Below are 20,693 nucleotides of genomic sequence, written 5' to 3'. Positions count from 1 at the left end.
CCTGGAAACCTGGGCAACTGGCAAGCACACAGCCTAGAGACAGTACAGGCCAAATGCAACTTCATCCTAGTTCAGTGCATAAATGGTAAACAGATGCCTTCTCTCCCATTGTCCCCTCTACACACTCTCCCACGCAGCAAGGCCGGGGCCAAGAATGGCTGAGCCCACCGAGCCCTCTGAGCCCCCAGAATAGCAGCTGTTCCCTTCTTTAATAAATTGGGGAGTTTTCTTTAGAATTTCACTTGGAGGGAGAAAGAAGATTGGGGAAGGGGGAAGAAGGAGGGGAGGAAGTGGGAAGAAAGGTAAAAACTAGAGAGCTAAGTAATTTTTAAAGTCCCATTTAACACATAAGTTCAAAGATTATATAATCAGGACTGCAAAAAAACCAATTAAAAGATAGTTCCAATAAGTGAGCACTAAAATGACCCACAAGAACACTGAGTTAAGTATTTGCATCCCTGTTCAAAATAATTCCAACCTGCTGTTCTTTCATCAGCAGGTTAACCTTTTAGAGAGTGGGAAAGAGATATAGCTTTCCTAAAAGCAAAAAGCCCTGTCTTCTCAATTTGGAATTAAAATCACAGAAAGAAGGGAGATGAAAAGGGGAAAATTCAATAGAAAGGATACTTAAAATTTAAAAACTGCACTTGAAAGGTTCTTAGCAATAATTAATGATGTCTTAGTGCCTCCAGCTAAAATGTAGTAATTTCATTTTTCAAAGAGTTTATTTTCCAATCTTCATCTAAGAATGAAAAATATAATAATAGCCTATTTTTCTGCTTGTGACTTAGTATCTAAAACTGATCTCTGGTTTTTATTTTTAACTCAAAAGAAAATTTCATTTATTTTGCATATTTATAGTAGTATGTACTGTGATAATGAAATTTTAGTCTCTGGAGCAAATGACAATTTTTAGAGGTCATACGGTCACTAAGTAGCTTTTCTTTCTCCAAAGAGCACATTACCTCCTTAACAACAACAACAACAAAAATTCCAGATATAGATCAATACCTAATAAGCATGAAGACTAAATACTGATAATATATATTTTAAAAATCCAAGGATATTTATCAATAAATGGAACATATATGTATTTCACAAAATATATTTCAATCCTCCTCTAAGTGACCCCCAATTCTTTCATTTCTAAAATACTGATTCTGCATTTTTTTAAAAAAGATGAGTAAAACACTATTTTTGCAGCTTTTATGTAATAGTTTTAAATCACCACCAGAAAGCAACTTTAAAATTCTCAAAGCATACAGCAAAAATATTAGGCTTTATTAAATCTTACAGACTCAGAAAAAAATGAAAATGCCACATATAACTGTATCATCGAGCCATCTCTTCATTCAATTTATTCTTTCAAAAACCAATATATGAAGCTAAAAGAACTGGCATGAAAGAAACACTATTTTCATTAGGATTCTAGTTATGAGATTTAAAAAATACTAAGCAGTATTCTCATGTGAGTTGCCATGTGGGCACTAACAATAAAACAGGTGCTCAGAAAGTTCCCAGCTACATTTTTCTGTCTACATAAAGGTCATGTTGAAAAACACTGAGCTAGGAGTCAGGTTTTTTTAGTTTATTTTTCAGTTACTTAACACTTTAACTTCTGTAAAAGTACAGGGTTTCTCTCAAATGACTAAAGCAGATTTATTGATTTTTTTTTTTTGGTTGTGTGAAACTGATGTTTATTCACAGGTATTTGTTCTGTACGTTGAAAACACTTTAAATGTTATCCTGAGGGGAGAAATGCTGGTAAAGTCAGAAGAAACGCTAAAAGTAATGATGGGAAAGCACAATTTCCCTTTACAAACTTAAGTAATTGACATTTGCTAAAATCAAATTCTTGTAAGTGACTACAACTGAACCTCTAAAAAATGTTTTGGTTGTTTGTTTTAAGGTATTTATTCATAGCTCTTAGAGCATTTATCTAAGAGTCTCCATTTTTATGACAATTGAACCAAAAGAACGACTAGAACTGTGCTGAATTTCTTCTCCTAAAAAAAAAAATTAAAACAATAAAAGTTTTTTAAAAAGAAAAAAGGTGTACTGATGTTGCTGGATTGTTTTTATAATAGAAAAGCCTAGGTAAAATGTCCTATTCTAAAAAAATGCATCAAATAAATGGACTCATTCGAAAATTGAACATAATCAATAGGAACCTGAAGAAAGGGGAGCAGGAGGCGCAGAGAACAAAAGTCACTGAGACAGATTTCCTAAGTCTTTAAGGTTGAGATATAATTCTCCAAAGTATTTTCCATTTTATACCTAAGACGTCACTAGCTACTCACTGAGCCAGGGGTTGGCAACATTTCAGAAATGGGGGATGCCTCTCATTTTTCCCTGATAAGAAATAAAATCTGGAGGAGGCAAAAATTTCAACACATCCCCCCACCACTTCACCTCTAGAGATTCATCCATCTCACTAATCGGTTTCAGCTTATAAATGCATGCCTTCCTGCAAATTACTTGAAAGCAGTGTTCCCCAAAGTGTGATTCCCTGGTGACCTTGGTACCAGAAGAGACAATTTTAGAATATAACATTAAATAACTTTGAATAAGAAAGTCATTTCCTGTTCTACTCTTTTAATCCCCTGGTCTAGTAAAGGAGAAAGTCTCCATTTGACGCCAGGATGTCGAACACTCTGTGCACTTGTTAACCTCCACGGTAACAAAGGAAAACCTACCTGACTGGGGCCTGCCAGCAGGCACCAAGAGCTACCCAGAAGTTAATAAGCCATATTATTGTCATTGTATGCATTGGAATAATAATATTTTTCAAGTTTCCTTTTGAAAGGAATATATTTAAGCTTTAAAATGGAGTCAATTTAAAAGAAAATTAGTTTGGAATGATCTAGATCCTTGCAACTCAAAATGAGATCAGTGGTTCAGCAGCTTCTTCCTCATCTGGGAGCTTATTAAAGGTGCAAGATCTTTGGCCCCTCTCATACCTACTCAATCAGAATCTGGTTCTTAAACAGGATCCCAGTGTGAATTGCATGCTCATTGAAATCTGAGAAACACTGGGGTGGCCCAAGAGTTTATCCAAAAACATGCAGGCAGTTTGCAAATGACTGAGCTCTGAGATGCACAGCCACAGATCACCAGGTGGCTCTCCTCCAGACACGCCCAGGAATCAGCTGGAGGAGGTCTGGACAAAGAGCAACTTGAGTGCCTTCCCAACAGGGAGTTCAAACCATCAATGGATTGTGAGATCAGTGAGTGAATCTAAACCAGCAGTGTTGGAGATGCAATGGGTAATCTAAAATTACTTTAAATAGACTCCCAAAATATCCTGTCATGCTACATAGATCATTCTTTTCACCAATGGGTACTACAGTAAAATTCTCCCTAGCCCTCCCCTTCATCCCTCCTCCTCCACCTTTAAGGGCTGGGGTTTTCTGCATGCCTCCTGCATGAGAATGGTGACAGGCTCTTGCCCCTTTTCTCCCAGGGTTCAGTGCAGTTACAGAGGTGGTTATGCTCGGAAATAAGGCATCTTGGGTCTTCTGCTTCAAGTGATAGTACTACAGGCAAAACAACACAGCTGTTCGTGCATCCCACTAATGCCCCAGAGGAGAAGCCAGGCAGCTGCTCATTCACCAAGATGGGTGATTCATTGAGTCAATGATCCAGGTAGTTCAGCCGAAATCCTGGCTGTGCATCAACTGGAAAGACACACAGGGAGAGATGTGAGTTGTCTGTATCACTGACATGATGATCCCCTCTGAAACCTAAGGAATTTGTCTGAAATACACAAAGTAAAACAATGACCAAAATACGCAGGACTTGTGATAAGATAGAAGCTAAAAAAAACACAGTTACAGCCCTCTAGATAATTCCACAATATCCAGATTTAACAAATGTTAATAAAATGTTTCCATTTCCCCCCAGGTGTTTGGCGAAAACTCAACTTCCCAATACAAAACAATAATATGAGATGGTTTGGTTTTGCAAAGAAAATGAAGAGTGAATCTAACTGGGTAAAGAAAAATGGGAAAATTAACAACAAACAATAGACATGAACTCAGAGTCTGGTATCCATGATAAGAATTATATGCCATTCATTTCAATGAAAAGAACATTGTGAACATTTGTTAGGTCTTTTTCCCTTTAGTTATCTTGAGAATGTACTTATGTAGGCAGAACATTAAAGAGAACAAACAATATATGTTACAATGTAAGATTATTTTAATGGTTCTGAAAGAAGTTAAGAAAAACAGCCAAAAGAAATTATGGGTGTTGAGGAAAATAGAATAATAATTGCTAATACCTCTTGCTTATTCCAAGCACTTTGTACATATTAACTCCTCCAATCCTCACAACTTTATGGCAGTGGTTAGGCCTTAATACTGCTATTTTAACACTACAGCTAAGAATGCCACTTTGCAGATGAGGAAGAGACAAACTGCAAGGTAAGGAACCTAAGGTCACAAGCCTGGGAAAGAAGCTGCATAAAAGTTCAGACATACTCAGTGTCTACACTCCTTCCCATCACCTGCCTCACACAGGAGGCACTAGGATGACTACGTCAAATGAACCTTTTCTCACTCTCTTACAGTACTTTGTAAAGATCCTTCATAAAAGCCCAATGACTGTAGCCTTCATCAGTTAAGAAGCTGAACCATACGGATCGAACTCTACCTTAAAACAGGAAATCCAAGTCTGGGTATTAAATGCTTCAACAGTGATTAGAACTACAGTACTTACTTGGCAGAATTAAGTTTTAAGGCTGCTTGAGGGGAAATACTAACAGTTGGGGAAATTTTTGTTGGAAGCAAAACATCATACTTTGAGAAGTGCTTAAGTCAAGTATTCCTTTTATTAGGACTACTTAATTAAGTAAAAAGCATTAAAATAGCTGGCTTGAATATTTTTTAGAGCACCAGCTGTTCCCTCCAGATTTTTAGAAATTTGAGCCTTAGTGCCAAGTATAATTTAGAAAAAAAATTTTCAACAACAAGAACCCTTTGCCTTGTAATGCTTATCTAAATTGTGAATAGTAGCTGGAAGAGCTATAGAATGTCACTGTGATTTCCAATGAGGGGAGCCAGCATGTTTTGTCATCCATTTCCAGATACTATTTTGTTATTGTGGTTGGTAAGTACATTACTTAAAAATTATATATTGCATTTCATAATTAACGATCCTTTACATATTGGGTTGGCCAAAGAGTCCTCTGTTTTTTTCTGTATGATGGCTCTAGTAGTGCTTAACTGTCTGAATTAATTTTAAGTAATTTTGTTAGGCTGTATTGTGACAGCTGTCATATCAGCATGCCTTTAAACAAACATCAAAATGGGTGAATTTTTGTGCAGCCATTGGAAAATTGATGGAAAAAAATATGCAATATTTTCAAAGTGTTATTCTTTATTTCAAGAAACATAAAAACACAACTGAAATGCAGAAAAAGATCTGTGCAGTACATGGAGAAGGTGCTGTGACTGAGCCAACATGTCAAAAGTGGTTTGCAAAGCTTGGTACTAGTGACATTTCAGCCAAATAATTGGTTGCTGTGGGACTGTCTTAGGCACTGGAAGCTGTTTCGCAGCACCCCTGTCTTCTACCCACTAGAAGCCAATAGCAGGAGACAGCCAACATACTCAAAATATGCAAATCAAAAAGATATTGGTGAAAATGAAAAATGTGTCTTTTATTCTACAGGAAAAACCTAACAGACTTTTTGGCCAACCCAATACATACAGATATTATCATAGTGCCAACCATGAGTTTGGTATGCCACTTGGGATTTATTTGGTTTTTTTAGTAGTGATGATGACTATGTCCCAGTACAACATCTCAGAGAGATAATTTAGGTCTTTATTCAAAATTTTACTTCTTTCAAAAGACTTCTACTTTAGGAGTCCAGCCATAATCAAACACCTAATTTACTTTTTAAGGGGGTAAGGGAAAGGAAGGCATCAAGAAAATGGGAAAAATCACTATACATACACTGGATATTGTACATTGAAGCTTTTCTTCCTAAAGAAAACTGACAAATATCAGGGCTGGGTCTCCTGTATTTGCTTTACCATCAGTTCTCAGTGATGGTGCTGCAAAATTACATATGAGGGAAGAAATGTCCCTACTGCGGCATTACAGCACAGTGAAGTCAGCATAACTGCCGTGAAGATGTAGAAAGCAACTCCCTTTCCCCCAGCCCAAAACAAGGGTACTGAGGCTGGGGGCCCAGGAAGCCCTGGGTAAAACAGGCTACAAAGCAGATCACCTTGGACAGGGAGGCTGGTTTTTGGAGAAAGATCAGTTGGCTGTCCGGCGTCTGTGCTGAGACCTGGCCCGCTGCGCTGAAGTGTGCAGGACAGAAAGTGCAAACAAACAAAATGCCTATTTCTTCCTCGTTCCTGTGGAATAAATAGCTTCTCTCCCTATATGATGCTAATTTTTAGCATACTAATTGCAGCTCAGGTGGTTCTCTTTAGCAGAGATTTTCTCATTTTGTTTTTAGGTTTGCTTTCAGGTTTAAAAATAAACTGGCATTTTTGGATTATTAAAAAATTCCACAAGGGATAAACTGGGCCACATTATTTTTTTTTTCTCATAAGCAAACAACACTATCTTCATGTGCTGGTGAAATCAGCCACCCTTTGGTCAGAACTCTATACCACCCACTCCTACCTCTCCCAAGTGTCCCCCACCAGAGAGCCATGGGAGGAGATGGCACAGCCTGCCAAGGAAAACAAACCAGAGCTGCTCAACCTCAGCTGAGCATCAAAATCACCTGCAGAGATTTAAAAAACAAAACCCTCAAATACCAGGGCCCCATCCCAACCTACTGAATCAGATCCCCTGCTAGGAAGACTGAAATTTCCTGACTAACAACTTACTGCGTATGCTGCTATATCCATAAAGGGGTGAAATACCAACTAATCCTACAGGAGGCACCTCTAGTCAGTGAGAGTGACTTCCTATGCAGGAGAGAAATCCATACCAAGAATAACTTTTTTTTAAAACGTGCCTGACCATCAAGATCAAAAACCATCTGAAGGCTACAATGGTGGTTTTCAATTGTTTGTTTAAGCAGCAGACCCCTTGGCCTTTTTCAAGCAAAATCCTTCATGATATCTCAAAATATCAAACCTAGTGGCTGACTTTTTCTGGAGAGAAGTCAGAAACACTCCCATTCAGGCCCCTGCAGGCGTCAGGGAAGCCTGAGGCTGCTGGTGGCACAACTTGAAAACCACTGGCCCAGAGGAAGACGTTTAAATGTTTAAACATATAGTTCTAAATTCAAATAGTTAACTGGAGGATTAGGGTTCTGATTAGCACTCAGCATAGGGAGATGGGTTTAACAGAAGTTCACCTGAAAAAAGGGGGAAAGGTTTCACTGCACTAGAAATCCAACTTGAGCCAACAATGTTCTCCGGCTGCCAGGAAAAGCATGTGCAGTGTTGCCTAGGTTCATAACTACTACCTGTATTGAGAGGTTTACCTTTTACAAAGCACCTCTACATGCATGATTTCATTGGATAACAACTCTGCGAGCTATTGGAATTATTTTCCCCATACCACAGGTGAGCAACCGAGGAACTACCTTGTGAGAGTACATTACTCAAAGACAAATCAGGCAGTAGCAAAGGCTTCTGCCTCCAGGTCCAGCACAGCCTGGAGACTTAAGGGGGAGATAGAGAGTAACAGCCCACAGCTCCCTGAATAGTTGAGACAGCAGGTAGAGAATGTGTTCCATGCCCTGGCCAGGTAGTGCAGTGGCTTAGAGCATCATACCAATATACCAAGGGTGTGGGTTCAATCCCAGGTCATGGCACACAGAAGAATCAACCAGTGAATGCATAAATAACTGGAACAACAAGTCAATGTTTCTTTCTCTCTCTCTCCCTTCAGCTCTCTCTAAAATCAATAAATTAAAAAAAAATTTTTTTAAAAACTGTGTTCCATTCTGATTGCTACATTAATGGAAATGTATCCCAAATGGGACCACAGACAGGGTACCCTGACCAGGGCAAATAGCAATGTGGAAACAATGAATGAAAAATCACATGGAGGAAGAGCTTTTAAAGATATAAAACAGAATGTTTACGAATGACATAATGGCTATTTTTAAATAATGAAGGGCTATGGAAAAGGGAGATTAGTCTTATTTTGTATTACACACATGTAACCTAGGTCATTCACCTTCTCCTTGCTGAAAAATTCAGTCCTAAAGCCATTATTGGGACCAAGCGTGGCGGGCCTTTGCTCAGGGACCGGTGTGGGGAGGGATGTGGAAGTCCAGAGCAGGGTACTGCAGCCTGATGGGGGGAGGGAGTGTGGTAGCACTGGGGCTGGGTTGTGGCACAGCATGTTGAAGCACCAGCAGGTAAGGAGGGCAGCCATGCGGGAGGAGGGGAGGCAGCGAGAGAAGGCTGGCTACCTACAGGAGCTTTTACCAAGTAAGTGAATTGTCAAGAGTAATGGGAGCCAGGAATCTCACTGTCAAAGAAGGTAGTTATGAATATGGAAAAGGAAAAATCTAGAATAAACACTGGTATCAGATAGGGATCTGAGGTATCACTACAAACTTATGGTTTCCAAAACGTATAAATAGCTATAGAAAGGAAGATGTAAATGTGTGTATGTGTGCATACATGTGTATACATATACATATTCCAATATTCCATTGTTCTGTCCACTGAGAGATCCCAGGGCGGTGATATCCTCATAGCAATGAGCATACTTAACCACCAGATCTTGGCTTCTAAATACCATTCTCCACTCAAAAGAAGCAACATTCCCTAGAGAAATGGCTGATACAAAACAGATGACACAGTAAATTACAAGACAAGCTTGGAACACGTTGTTCTACCAGAAAATAAAGAAGTACTCAAAGAATGATGGGAATTAAAGGGCTCAGAGGGCAGCCGGAAAACTGCCAAACCTGGACCACATGGAACATCAAAGTAACAAGAGTAACAGTTTAATGAAAACACTGAAAGGAAGAAAACCATAGTTCTTACTGATGTAAATAAATAAATAAATAAATCGAAAATTTGATGAGGAAAGCGCTATTTACATAGTTTCACAGTAACCTGCCACAGAATTATAAACTTACAAAAAAAAATAAGGTAAAGAGTAACTTTATGGTGGAGAAGCTTGAAAGACTACACCTTAATCAAGTGACCATCATCGGTAGTGGGATAAATAAAAATCAGTGCCACCTGAGGGGATGCAACAATAAGAACACAGCATCATTTCTGTAATTTTCCTGCCAAAGACAGACTGAATTTAAGAATAAGGTAACAGCAGACAAGTCCATATTGAGGGACCTTCTACCAAATAACTGGTTTATAATCTTTATAAGTGTCAAGGTCCTGCCCTGGCTGGTGTGGCTCAGTGGATTGAGTGCCACCCTGTGAACCAAAGAGTCGTAGATTCGATTCCCAGTCAGGGCACATGCCTGGGTTTTGGGCCAGGTCCCCAGTAGGGGATGTGTAAGAGGCAACCACACACTGATGTTTCTCTTTCTCCCGCCCTACCCCTCTCTCTAAAAATAAATAAATAAAATCGTTAAAAAAAAAGAAAAGAAAGATCCTAACAGTGAAGAACTGAAAAAGACTAAAAAGGCTTAACACGAAGTGTGTTCTGAACTGGATTCTTTTGCTTTATAAGACGTGATTGGAACACTGGGAAACTTGAATGAGGTCTAAGGAATAGATGATTGTACTATACCAACAGGTAATTTCTCAGCTTTAATGGGGTTGTACTGTGGCTAACTAGGAAATCATCCTAGTTTACAAAAAAAATACACTAAAGTGTTGGTGTGACAGCCATCACGCTGGCAACTGTCTGTCAAATCATTCTAGACAAAAATACAAATTGCACCACTTGCAATTTCTCTATGGGTGTAAGATTATTTCAAAATAAAAATTAAAAATCAACAACAGTAAATTAGAAAGATAGAAGTTACAGAAAAACAGATAATATCTGATTTGAGAACAGATGAAACTCTCTAACAGTTAAAGTGGTCCAAAAACAGGTCCACCCTTAGAAGGGGTGAAGAAGGGCAGGATGTTAAAGGGAAAATGCTTCACTGACTAGGAAGTTAGAGGAGACGATGCCTATGTATTTTCTAATGATTTCTCCATTCAGCAGACATTCATGAAACATCTGCGTTTCAGACAATGTGCCAAACATGAGCTTCTGACGACTGAGACATAGTCCCTGTAGTTGAGGCCTCATAATCCAGTAAAGTATGATGATTTGAAGTTAGAAATTTTAAGACAGTCTTCAGTGTTAATATAGAAAGAAGCATGTGACTCAAGAACATTGTCTTTAATACTCCAATTTTCTTTTACGAATTTTTAATAGATGACATAATAGTTTATTTTTCTATCATATTCTTTAACTACATTTTCATCCTAACATTTTTGTGCTTGTGGGTGGTGTTAATTGAGGCATACGCAAAAACTTTATCACTTTTCAATTATGAACAGATGTAAGTAACTTGATGTTTTATTCTAAAATAGCAGGCATCATCTAAATTAAATTTCAAAGGAGAAGCTAGGGCCATAGTTACTGGAAGAGACTTAACACTCCAAAAGTGAAGCCTGGCATGTTCTTAACCACCTCAAGAGTCACTTCACGTCTCTGTACTCCAGTTTCTTCATCTGTCATAATAAGCTTGTTAGATGCTTTGAGATGCATAGAAGAAAGACATCATAATTACAAAGCTCTGTTCAAATACAGGTTGTTTTCACCTTCTGCCAGGGACTAACTATCACTGTGGCCATATTAAGACAGAGTGATCCATCTAAATGAGCTCACGTTGGCAATTTTATGATGGGTGGAACATTATTTGGTTTTCCAACCTTTCCCCTTGGCTTCCTTTCAGCCTTCCAGACATATCATCAAGTAAGAATGCTTCAGTGCCTTCTCACTGACCCAGGAGTGAGCAACCACACGGAGCAAGTAAGTATTCAATTACTTCCCCCACTGAGATCTGTACACCTTTCTTACACTTTTCCCCTATGACACTTTCATAACCATATTTAGTTTTCTTCCTACCATCTCCCTGTAATTCAAAAGGCAATTTAGACTTCCATATGGTTGCCATTGGAGCTAACAGATGTCTAACAAATTAAAGCAAAAATTATGCCTTACAAACTGCTGATGTATCATCATTCGAGAACATCGTACAATTTATAGTGAATCATAAGATAAGGCTTCCTACTTGATGCCCCCCAAGGTTCCTGAAATCCCCCTCCTCTCTGAATTTAAGCACTGTGGAAACAAATTAGGTACAACATTCTGCCATCAACCCAGGATAAACCTCCACTTAAAGACATAATGCAGTATCTGCAAACACATCAAAGAGAATTTGGCCTCAAGTATCCAAGGCTGTTTTAATCCTTGTACAGTAAAGAGAAGAGAAAAATGAATGACTTGGTTCTTCCAAATCACTGAAGGCTTCCACAGATCCATGAGCCTTTTTTCTAACAAATGATGATTAAATCTACAGAATCCATTCACCTCATCTCCTTTAGATCCAAAGGATATCATTATTACCTGGTAGTAATGATGCCAACATACCACCAGGCTAAGGTATTCTAGAAATTGTAAAGTCTGGGATGGAACTGGTATGAAATCTGGAGATAATAACAATAATAATACGCACCATTTTTTAAATATTGAGACACTGTGCTTGGTAATACAGTTCCTCATTGAATCCTTCAATCCACAGCTACATTAGATAATGTTACTGTTCGTCTATAAACAAGAATTTAACGATCAGTACAGCAGACTGCATTTTCCAAAGATGGCCACAACCCATACAACCTAAACACCTGTCCATCAAGACAGAATCCTTTTCCTCACCCTCTTGAAATTGAGCAGGCTCCAATGCTTGGTTTAACCAGTGAAACAAATGCAAGTGACAGTGAGCCAGTTCCAGGTACAGTGTTCAATGGCTGAAGCTTCTTCCGTTCTGAGACAGGAAGCCACATGTAAGCTCCAGCCAAGGACCCTGGCTGAGCTCTCCGCAAGGGACTCCATACCAACTGAGTCTTCAGATAATTCCAGCTCTGGCCACATCTCACTGCAACTGCATGAGAAATCCCAAGTGCCAGCTGCCCAGATGCGGCTGGTCAAATTACAGAACTGTGAGATATTAACAATAAAGTTCTGTTTTAAACCACTAAGTTCTAGGGCTTTGTGTTATGTAGCAATAAATACTGAGAATACTGAAATAATTCCCTCGCCTAAGAAAAGTTCAGAATTACAGCCAGAATCCAAAAGGGTCCAGAGCTATTAATGTGGGTGATGGGATGTAGAGGATTCAGTACCCAAAAGAAGCAACTGTAAAAACAATACTTCCTTTTTTCTTCCCTCTCCCGCCCCAAAGCAGCCTCAGGGTTTTCTGAGCAATGTCCCAGGATGGTGACACCCTCAATAATATCAATTCCCTTCTGGCTTGAGCTCTCCCAATATAAAACAGGGATAATAAGATTTTCCCCACTACCCTGTGATAACTAATGAGAAAGGAATCTGTACAAGATGTTGACTTTGTTACTCAGAATATCATTACAACTGTTATATAAAAGGAATCAGATTTTACACCCGAAACTCTAACTCTAATAATAAAAATATATTTAATGACTCAAAGGACTACATTTGAGATTCACAATGGGCACAGGGGAACACATATTCTATACCAATAAAGGAATAAGACCAGAAGAAATTTTTAAAAGATTTTTTAATGAAAGAATCTTTGAGGAAGAAATGAAATAATAAAACTGATCTTCAGACAAGTCTCAGTAAGAGAAAAGGTCTATAATTTAACAAATATCCCAATATATGCTACTTTCATTATATATTAGGGTCCATCGCTAGTATTTTTTTCCCCCAGCATATTGGAACTCAATAGACTCATTCTTTTCCAGAACTAGAAAGAGACTTACAACTCATCCAATTCCTTCATTTTAACTGCTGAGAAACTGAGGCTTGGGGCAGTTAACTGAGTAGCAAGGAGTCAAACTACTCGTTTGTAAGAGAAACAAATTCTTAGTGCTGGTGCTATTATATTTTCAATTTTTATGTTACCAGGATTTTACCTCCAAATGTCTTCAATGTAATTCAAATTTATTCTAGCATTTCACAGAGAGAACATGAAAGGTTGGGAAACCATGCTCTCTGTTATCAATCTCTTCTTCATAACTGTATGAGTCGAGCCAAGTCTGCTCTTTCTGGAAGTCACAGGGAGAATGTTGACTCTGTAGAGGGCACAAGTATGCAACTTTACAGACACAGGCTGCCCAGTTACTGACCCCAGTTCTTCAGTCACTAACAGCTTAGTCTGAATTACTTTCATCGAATATCAAGGTTGCCTTCCTATTGATCATCATGAGAGACAAGGATACTGACAAACTGGGAGGCTTTAATATGAGGTAATTTTGAAACAGAGGGCAGGATAGGAAAAGTATGGATGTCGAGGGGCGGGGAGGAGGAGTTATCTGAGTGGAGAACTTCAGGCAGAGAAAGGAGTAAAAGGATGAATTGGAAGCAAAGTAAAATAAGGGTCCTTGTAACAAAGGCATGTATGTAACAATTCTTCCCTGGCCATCTCATTTAGTTCCAAAGCCTACATCTGTTTTTAGGCTTCCTACCCCCCCAGAGACAAAGACCTTCAAAATCAGACAAGATGTGGCTCTGTTCTGGAACTCTCTGTGCAAGCATTCTGCAACTCCTTGAAGGTCTCCACAATTCCACAGGTTTTTCTACACCCTCGTCCACAGAAAATACTAAATTTGCCTCTTGGGCACTGTATAAAATTATACCAAGCTGTCAGAGAAACAGGCGCAAGTCCCTTTATTTCTCTCTACCTCCTCCTATGAAACTGCAGAGAAAGTCCCTGGGTGCTTTCTACGCCTGGCAGCTAAAATGTGCAACTTTTGGAAATGTTCAAGTAGAATCAAAAGGTCTGGGCTCACTACCCCAACATGGTCCAGTCCCAGTTCCATAGTCCCTGACTCTCAAAGTCAATAAGTTACGAATTCAGATAAGTTCAGATAAAACTGAAACACCTCACTGAGAAATACTGCTACCCAACACTTTTAAACACTCCGTAGGGGTGGGGAGAAAAAAGAAGCAAAGAAAGAAAATAATTTATCCTTCCTATATCTGTAGCAGTGTTTGTAGGGAGGGCGATGACTGCTAACAGAAACATGTACAATCGCTGGCAAAAAAAAAAAGACAAAACCTGCCTGTGAATGACTGCGTATTATATTTATTTATGTGTCCCTCTCATTATCTTTATTATCCCTTGAGGAGAGATGACATGCTGACACAAAAAGTGGTCCCCAATCCCTTCCATTTTCTTTGGCAAAACATGTATGACCAATGCAAGATACTCCTATAGGAACCAAAATAAAAATAGTTTGGTAATTGTGTGGTAGGAAAAAAATACAAAGAACTGTACTGAAAACTATTCTTATAATCTATATGCTTACAGCCAATGGCCAAAATTGAAGGAAATCAAAATAAACACACCCTGTGTTCAGACTGTTGTGAATTATTATTGATCCCACCTTTGCATTATTATTTACCTCACACTGAATCTACACTGGAACAGCAACTTGGAGTACCCCCCAAACAGCCACCATCTTTACTTCCCAAGGGGCAGGGTAGTGCCCAATAAGGAAGAGAAAGGGATGGGATGGGCTGGGCTGCGATGGGATGGGATGGGATGAGATAAGGAGGAAAAATAACACGGTCTTTGAAGCGGTTTCCCCGGCCCTAGTGAACTCTTTGTCTGGTTGCTGAACACGTTTGTGAGATCAAGGAAAAGAATCCAAACAAAAGAGTAGGCGTCCCAAGCCCAATTACAATAGGTGCCAAGCACCTCGTAGTGCCAGCAGAGCATGGTTTGAATCTTGCGTTCAAGCATTTGCTCTCTCAGTACCCCCAATAAAACAGGTCTTGCATCCCTTCTTCTCCTTTGCATTTTCCCAAAACAGCCCGCTTGATGTCACTCCTTTAAAAAGGAGAACAAGAGGCACAAACACATGGAAACAAATGTTGATGTTGTCGTATTATTCTGACAGTAATATATTCATAAATAAATCCATCCACCTCACGCGCCCGCTGGCCAGTCCATTACGCAAAAAGGAGTGCTTTCCAGCCGAAGGGGAAGAGCTTGCAGCAAGCGTTATTTACGTGCACATTACAGAACCATATACCGCCGCATCTGCATCCTACACAAAGCCCGAGATGGTGCAGGAAGATACACGCTGAGCAAGGCACACACCAGCCGCGGCAACACGGAGCCAAGCCCTCGTCCAATCAGAGCCTTGTTAGAAGATGGACCTCAGGGTCGGCTCTGCCCGATTAGCCTTCCCTATTATGACACCACGCTCTGCCCAACATCCATTTCCCACCGGGAGCAAATTTAATTCGTGTGGTTGCTCGTTTCTCAAACTGTCGAGACCTTTCTTTCATCTGCATCCCCTCGTCGTCCCTTAAAAGGCCACCCCAAGGCCTGGGTGCTTCCCTCTCCGGCTCGGTTTTTCTTTTTTACCTCTTCCCATTCCTATAAAGGATGAAATGTTTTCCAACGCACAAGCTGGAGAGGCGGGAGGCAAACGCCTCTCCAAGCTCCGGCACGTGCCCGAGGGGCTTCAAAAAGTAAAGGTAGCAAACAACGCAGGGGAAATCTTCGCGAATCGATCGGCCACGATAGTTGAAATCCCAAAGAGCTCCAACTTACCCAAAATATGACATTGAAGCCAAATATGAAATATTTGATGCAACAACTGACTTCAGGACCCTTGTAGTGCTTCCCGGACATCCTCTGGGTTCATGAAGGCACTTGCCCCGGCAGCCCGAGTTTGGAGCCCCGGAGCACCGGTGCTCAAGCAGCCCGGCAGGGAGCTGGGGCTCGGAGACGCCGCTCGGGGCCGCGGCGCGGCGGCCCGAGCTGATCCACGCGGGGTCCAACCGGCGGAGAGCGGCTCCAGCCCCTGGCACGCCGAGGCCGCCGAAGCCGGGGTGGCCGCGAGCGGGCAGGGACGCCGCGCGCTGCAAGCCCGGAGCCTCGTCGAAGCTGACCCCGAGCACCAGGCGAGCGCCCGCGTCCGTCCGCCAGGCGATCTCTCCGTCGGTCCGTCTACGTGCTTCAGACAAACGCAGCCGCGGCAGATGCTGGAGGGGACGCTACTAGCCTGCCCGCGGGCTCAAACGCGCCCTCCCACCCCTCGCTCCGCCCGCCGCTCGCTCCACCCGCTCGGCCGGTCGCTCCTCCACCCGCGCCGCCCGCAGCTCCGCCCGCTGCCCGCCACCCTAGCCTCAACGAGGCGCGCGCGCGCGCGCACGGGCTCGGGCGCTCGCGGGCTGCTGTGGCACCACGTAGCCGCACCACCTCCTCCTTCCACCTCTCTCCGCTCCGCCCGCTCCTTTTCCCCGCCCCTTCTCTGGCGACCCTAGCACTGACGACCCCCGAGCGCTGCAGTGGGTAGTTGGGGAAGGCGGCAGGCGGAAGGAAGGAGGGAGGGCGCCCCGGAGCGCGCCGCTTGGGAGCAGCCTGGCGGAGAAACCGCGATTGATGAGCGGCGGGTCCCTGTCCGTCACCGCACCAGGAGATAGCTTCTGGAGGCACCCGGGGGAGAGGGTCGCTACGGGGTGAGAGGGCTGGGTGAGTAGGGATCCGGCGAGCCGCCCTGCCCCAGGATGAGTCCTTTTCCGGCTGTAACTACACTCATTCCATCTTTCTTCACCTTGCAGAAGACCCCGGGCCACTGAGCCTGAGAGGAGAAGGTCGTAGACTTCGCTGAGGGCTAAGAGGTAAGGTAGAGTGTGGGGAAGGGAGAGAAAATAACGACGAAAGATGGGGGAAGCGAATCGGGAGGGTTGCAAAGGGAAGTCTCTCGAATCCCAGTGTGGCTCCAACCCAACCTACCCACCTGCCAGAAAAATGAGGTTTATTCTAGAAGCAGAGACGAGGAAAGAGACAAAGTCCAAAGGAGTCCTGATCTGGAATACGACCCTCGCCCTAGGATATGTTGCAACAAAGCCAGGCAGCAAATGCCCCCACGAGGGAATAACGCTCAAGGAACCTGACTGGTTCCTAATTCTTAAGAAGAAATCCAGAATGGGTTTCAGGACAGCCATCCAAGGAATTCGAATAGCGTTTATAGATCCTGTACAATTAAGCATTTGACCTCTGGGGAAAGATAAGAACGCATGTCTGGAAATAGTTTTTGAGCTCTAGCTGAGAAGGCGTTTCCTCTCTGCCCTCCTCCTGAAGCACTTTCATAGGTGCTAACCAGCAGGTACCAGTATATCGTGCAAGAAGAATAAAGAACCGCTCAGACCGTGTAAACATCAATGGTTTTGTTTGTTTGTTTTAAGGCTTCAAAAAGCTACAAAGAGAGATGAGATCAGGAAACTTTTCCAGCACCCCTCCATGTAACCTGTACTGGGAACAGAAATCTGCAAGTTTCCTAAGTTCCCCAGGTGAAACTTAAGTACGCTTAAGTTTGAGAACCTTTGGCAAAGGATTTGCCTACTTAAGCACCCCTCGCTCTTCTCAAAAACTGTCTAGCTAGTTGACAACCTACAGTCCAGCTTTGGAGAGACAAGACGTTACTTTTTCTTGCAATAAACCACACCTTGAGATAGGCTTGAGCTTGAAAGAGATTGATGCTAACGATACTGAGGTCACAGGGAGGAGCCAGGGTACTCAGAAAGGTGGGAGCACCAGGAGATCCTACCCATTTAATAACAGAACTATGACAGTGGCTAACTTTGAATGACATAAACAGCCTTTTGGGTGAAATAACTCTCCCTCAAAAGCACGTTGCACCGACCCAAAGCACACAGCATACTATCACCAAGCTGGTAGGCTTCAAAGGTAAGGCCCCCCACAACAGATTCCCTATTAACAGGAAAGCACTAGCAAGCTTTACCTAAGCCTATTAGTGCTATATTGTAATTCTTCCTATAAATAGAACAGTAGCTGCAGATTCCTGGATAGGCCAGAGGAAAGGTCTATCTTAAGCTGATGTGACACAATTCAGAAAAGGACTAGAAATTAGGTCCAGTTGATGACTGAGTTGATCCCTAAGCAGAATTTATCTTTGAAATAAAAATCAATGGAGAAGGGAAAGTTCAGATACCCTAATTCGTTGGGCAATTTTGAGAGGGGTGAGAGGGGAACTAGTTGAATCCTCATTTCATATATCAAACTAAATTCTGTCCTGGCCAGTGTGGCTCAGTTGGTTGGAGCGTGGTGGATTCCTGGTCAGGGCACATGCCTAGGTTGCTGGTTTGGTTCCCAGCTGGGGCCCCTATGGGAGGCAATTGACCGATGTTTCTCTTGCACACTCTGGCACGCTCTCTCTCCCTCTCTCTTTCTGGAATTAAAAAAGAAAAAAGGTCCTAGGAGGATTAATGAGTTAAATATATTTCCTAAAGAAAATAGAATGTTAAACCTCTGGCTAGAAGTATTTCTCAATTTTAAAGCAATAGAAGGAAATGATCAATGGATATGACTGGGTAATAAAACTTGTATGTGTCAAACATTTTTAAAAAGCAATCTAAACCAGAAAAAATTACTGACAGCAAACATTTTTAAAAATCTGAATATCTATTATATAAAATAAGTAGGGCTCATACACCTAAAGTAAACTATAGAGTCCCAGTGATCAAATGTAAACAGAAAACAAACAAGCCACATACAAAGAAATCGACTAGTAAAAAGTATATGGTGAAAATTAACCTTGCTGGTAATTAGAGAAATAAGTATTAAGACAAATTAAAGATAAAGATATACATATCATGAGCGCTGGTTTTCTCTTACACTACAGCATTGCTGTAAGATGGTATTGTCCATTTGGAAAGCATTTTGGCTGTAAGTCTCAGGTCTGAGTGCTCCTATATTTTGACTCAGCAGTCCCACTTCCAGGTATCTAGCCAAAGAATATTCCAAAATAAGGAAAAGTTATATATCGCCCAAGTTGTACATCATAGCATTATTTATATTGAAGATTTGGCCGTAATTTAACTATCCTAGAGTAGAAGCTACCTTGTAGCCACCTGGACCGCAGTGTCACTTCCTGTTTCTGTGCCCTTGACCATATATCATTCCTGCTCTCTGCCTGAAGCACCCTCCCTGCTTTTTGCCTATGAGCTTCCTTTTCTTTCTCTTATTCTTTGATCAGCATTATTCGAGACTACCTCATTTGTTCCCCCAACACTTCCTACCTTCTCCCATTTTGGCACTTGGAGACTACCTGTAATTACTTGTTTACCTCCCTTTCTCCATTCTGCTCTGACTCCTTGAAGGGTGTGGTCCATCTCCTTTTAATCTTTTTAATCATTTTAATCATTAGCGCCATGCTAATGTGGCAGGTGCTTGACAGATATGTATTAAAGGAATGGGTAAATTATTTACTCCAGCCTTTTACAGACTGGTAAAATTTAAGGATAATGATTATAAAGAGTACTGTATATGGAATTATCTCAAAGTAATATTGTAAATGAAAAAAATCAAGAGGCAAAGCAGTATACCCAGTAGGCTACCATTTTGTAAAACCAGTGTGTTGACAGATAAGAGTTATTTACACATATTTTCTTGTTAATGGGTAAGGTCTCTAAAGATATGTATGGGAAGGAGACCAGCATTAATTTTTTAATATACCCTTTTGTTTGTTTTCAATTTTTGTACCATGTGCATGATAAATCCATTTCGAAAAATAAATCACTTTATAAAATCATATGCAATTATATGGAGTGAATTCTTGCCAAATAATAACAGCTGTTAGATTGTGTGATTATAGGTGATTCTGGTTTTATGTTTCTGGTTTCCATTTTTTTTAATGTGGTTATGTTGCTTTTATAATCACGGAGATAAAATTATAAACAAAGACAAATAAGAAACTAAGTAACCATTATATTTATTTCATCATGACTACATGACTCAATAAATTCTGGTCTATTTTAAAGGGAAAAGAATGTGAGTACTTTTCTCCCTGGAAACTGTTATGGGCATCTCCTTTATAATTCTCAGATTGAAAAGTAGTTAATAAGTTTAATCCCTGAAAAGCTAATCAGCCTTGCATCTTGCAAGAAGAACAGGTAACACATGTACTAATAGATGCTAGCTGAACAGCAAGATATGACAACAGAATTTTAACCAAAGACACAAAATTGAATGAGCTTGTCTGTCTGTTTCACTCTTCCTGCCCATCTTTCTCCCTCCCGCCTCTCTCTCTTTTCACTGTCTCTCTTGCTCCTCTGGTCCTCTATTTTTCTTCCCCTTCTCTGGAGCCATCTGTACAGATTGCCTCTGTACCTCCATTGCCTCCCTCCTCTCAGAACCCTGGTGCCGTTCCAGTATCCCCCACTCTTTTAACAGCTTTGTGCTTTGGGAAAACCAGGGCAAAAGCCTGGCTCAGAAATGGGCCTGTGACAGAGTTCTGGCCAGTGAGACAAGAGGAGAATCTGCTGGAGACTTCCTCACATCTAAAAGATGGTTTCATTTTGGCCTTGGATTGAATTGTGTTTAGATGTGACACCTGAATCCTCCATATACCGGGATGGAAGAGTGAGAAAAGGAAAGAAACCTAGGCCTTCGTGACCCTTGCAGGCCGACGTAAGCCCGCCTCAAGACTTCCTGCCATGTGAGAGAACTTGCTGGGTTAAGGCACTGTGAGAAAGGTTTTCACTTTCATGCAGCT

General features: G+C 41.2%; 1 protein-coding gene across 2 annotated transcripts in view; it reads right to left on the bottom strand.

Moving 5' to 3' along the window:
• Positions 1 to 16,178, bottom strand: part of TSPAN5 (tetraspanin 5) — a 169,849-nt gene extending 153,671 nt beyond the window's left edge. For both annotated transcript variants that reach the window (XM_054591705.1, XM_054591706.1), the window contains exon 1: positions 15,725 to 16,178. In XM_054591705.1, coding sequence (XP_054447680.1) covers positions 15,725 to 15,805 — 81 coding nt within the window. In that variant the 5' untranslated portion in view covers positions 15,806 to 16,178. The remainder of the gene's footprint in view (positions 1 to 15,724) is intronic.
• Between the last annotated feature and the right edge of the window lie 4,515 nt (positions 16,179 to 20,693).

Source organism: Pteronotus mesoamericanus, unplaced genomic scaffold, assembly GCF_021234165.1.
Source record: "Pteronotus mesoamericanus isolate MK-2021 breed Mesoamerican mustached bat unplaced genomic scaffold, CSHL_Meso_final scaffold_232, whole genome shotgun sequence".
In the NCBI taxonomy this organism is placed as follows: Eukaryota; Metazoa; Chordata; class Mammalia; order Chiroptera; family Mormoopidae; genus Pteronotus; species Pteronotus mesoamericanus.
Note: the sequence above shows the minus strand (reverse complement) of the source record. Positions and strands in the feature narration are given on the sequence as shown.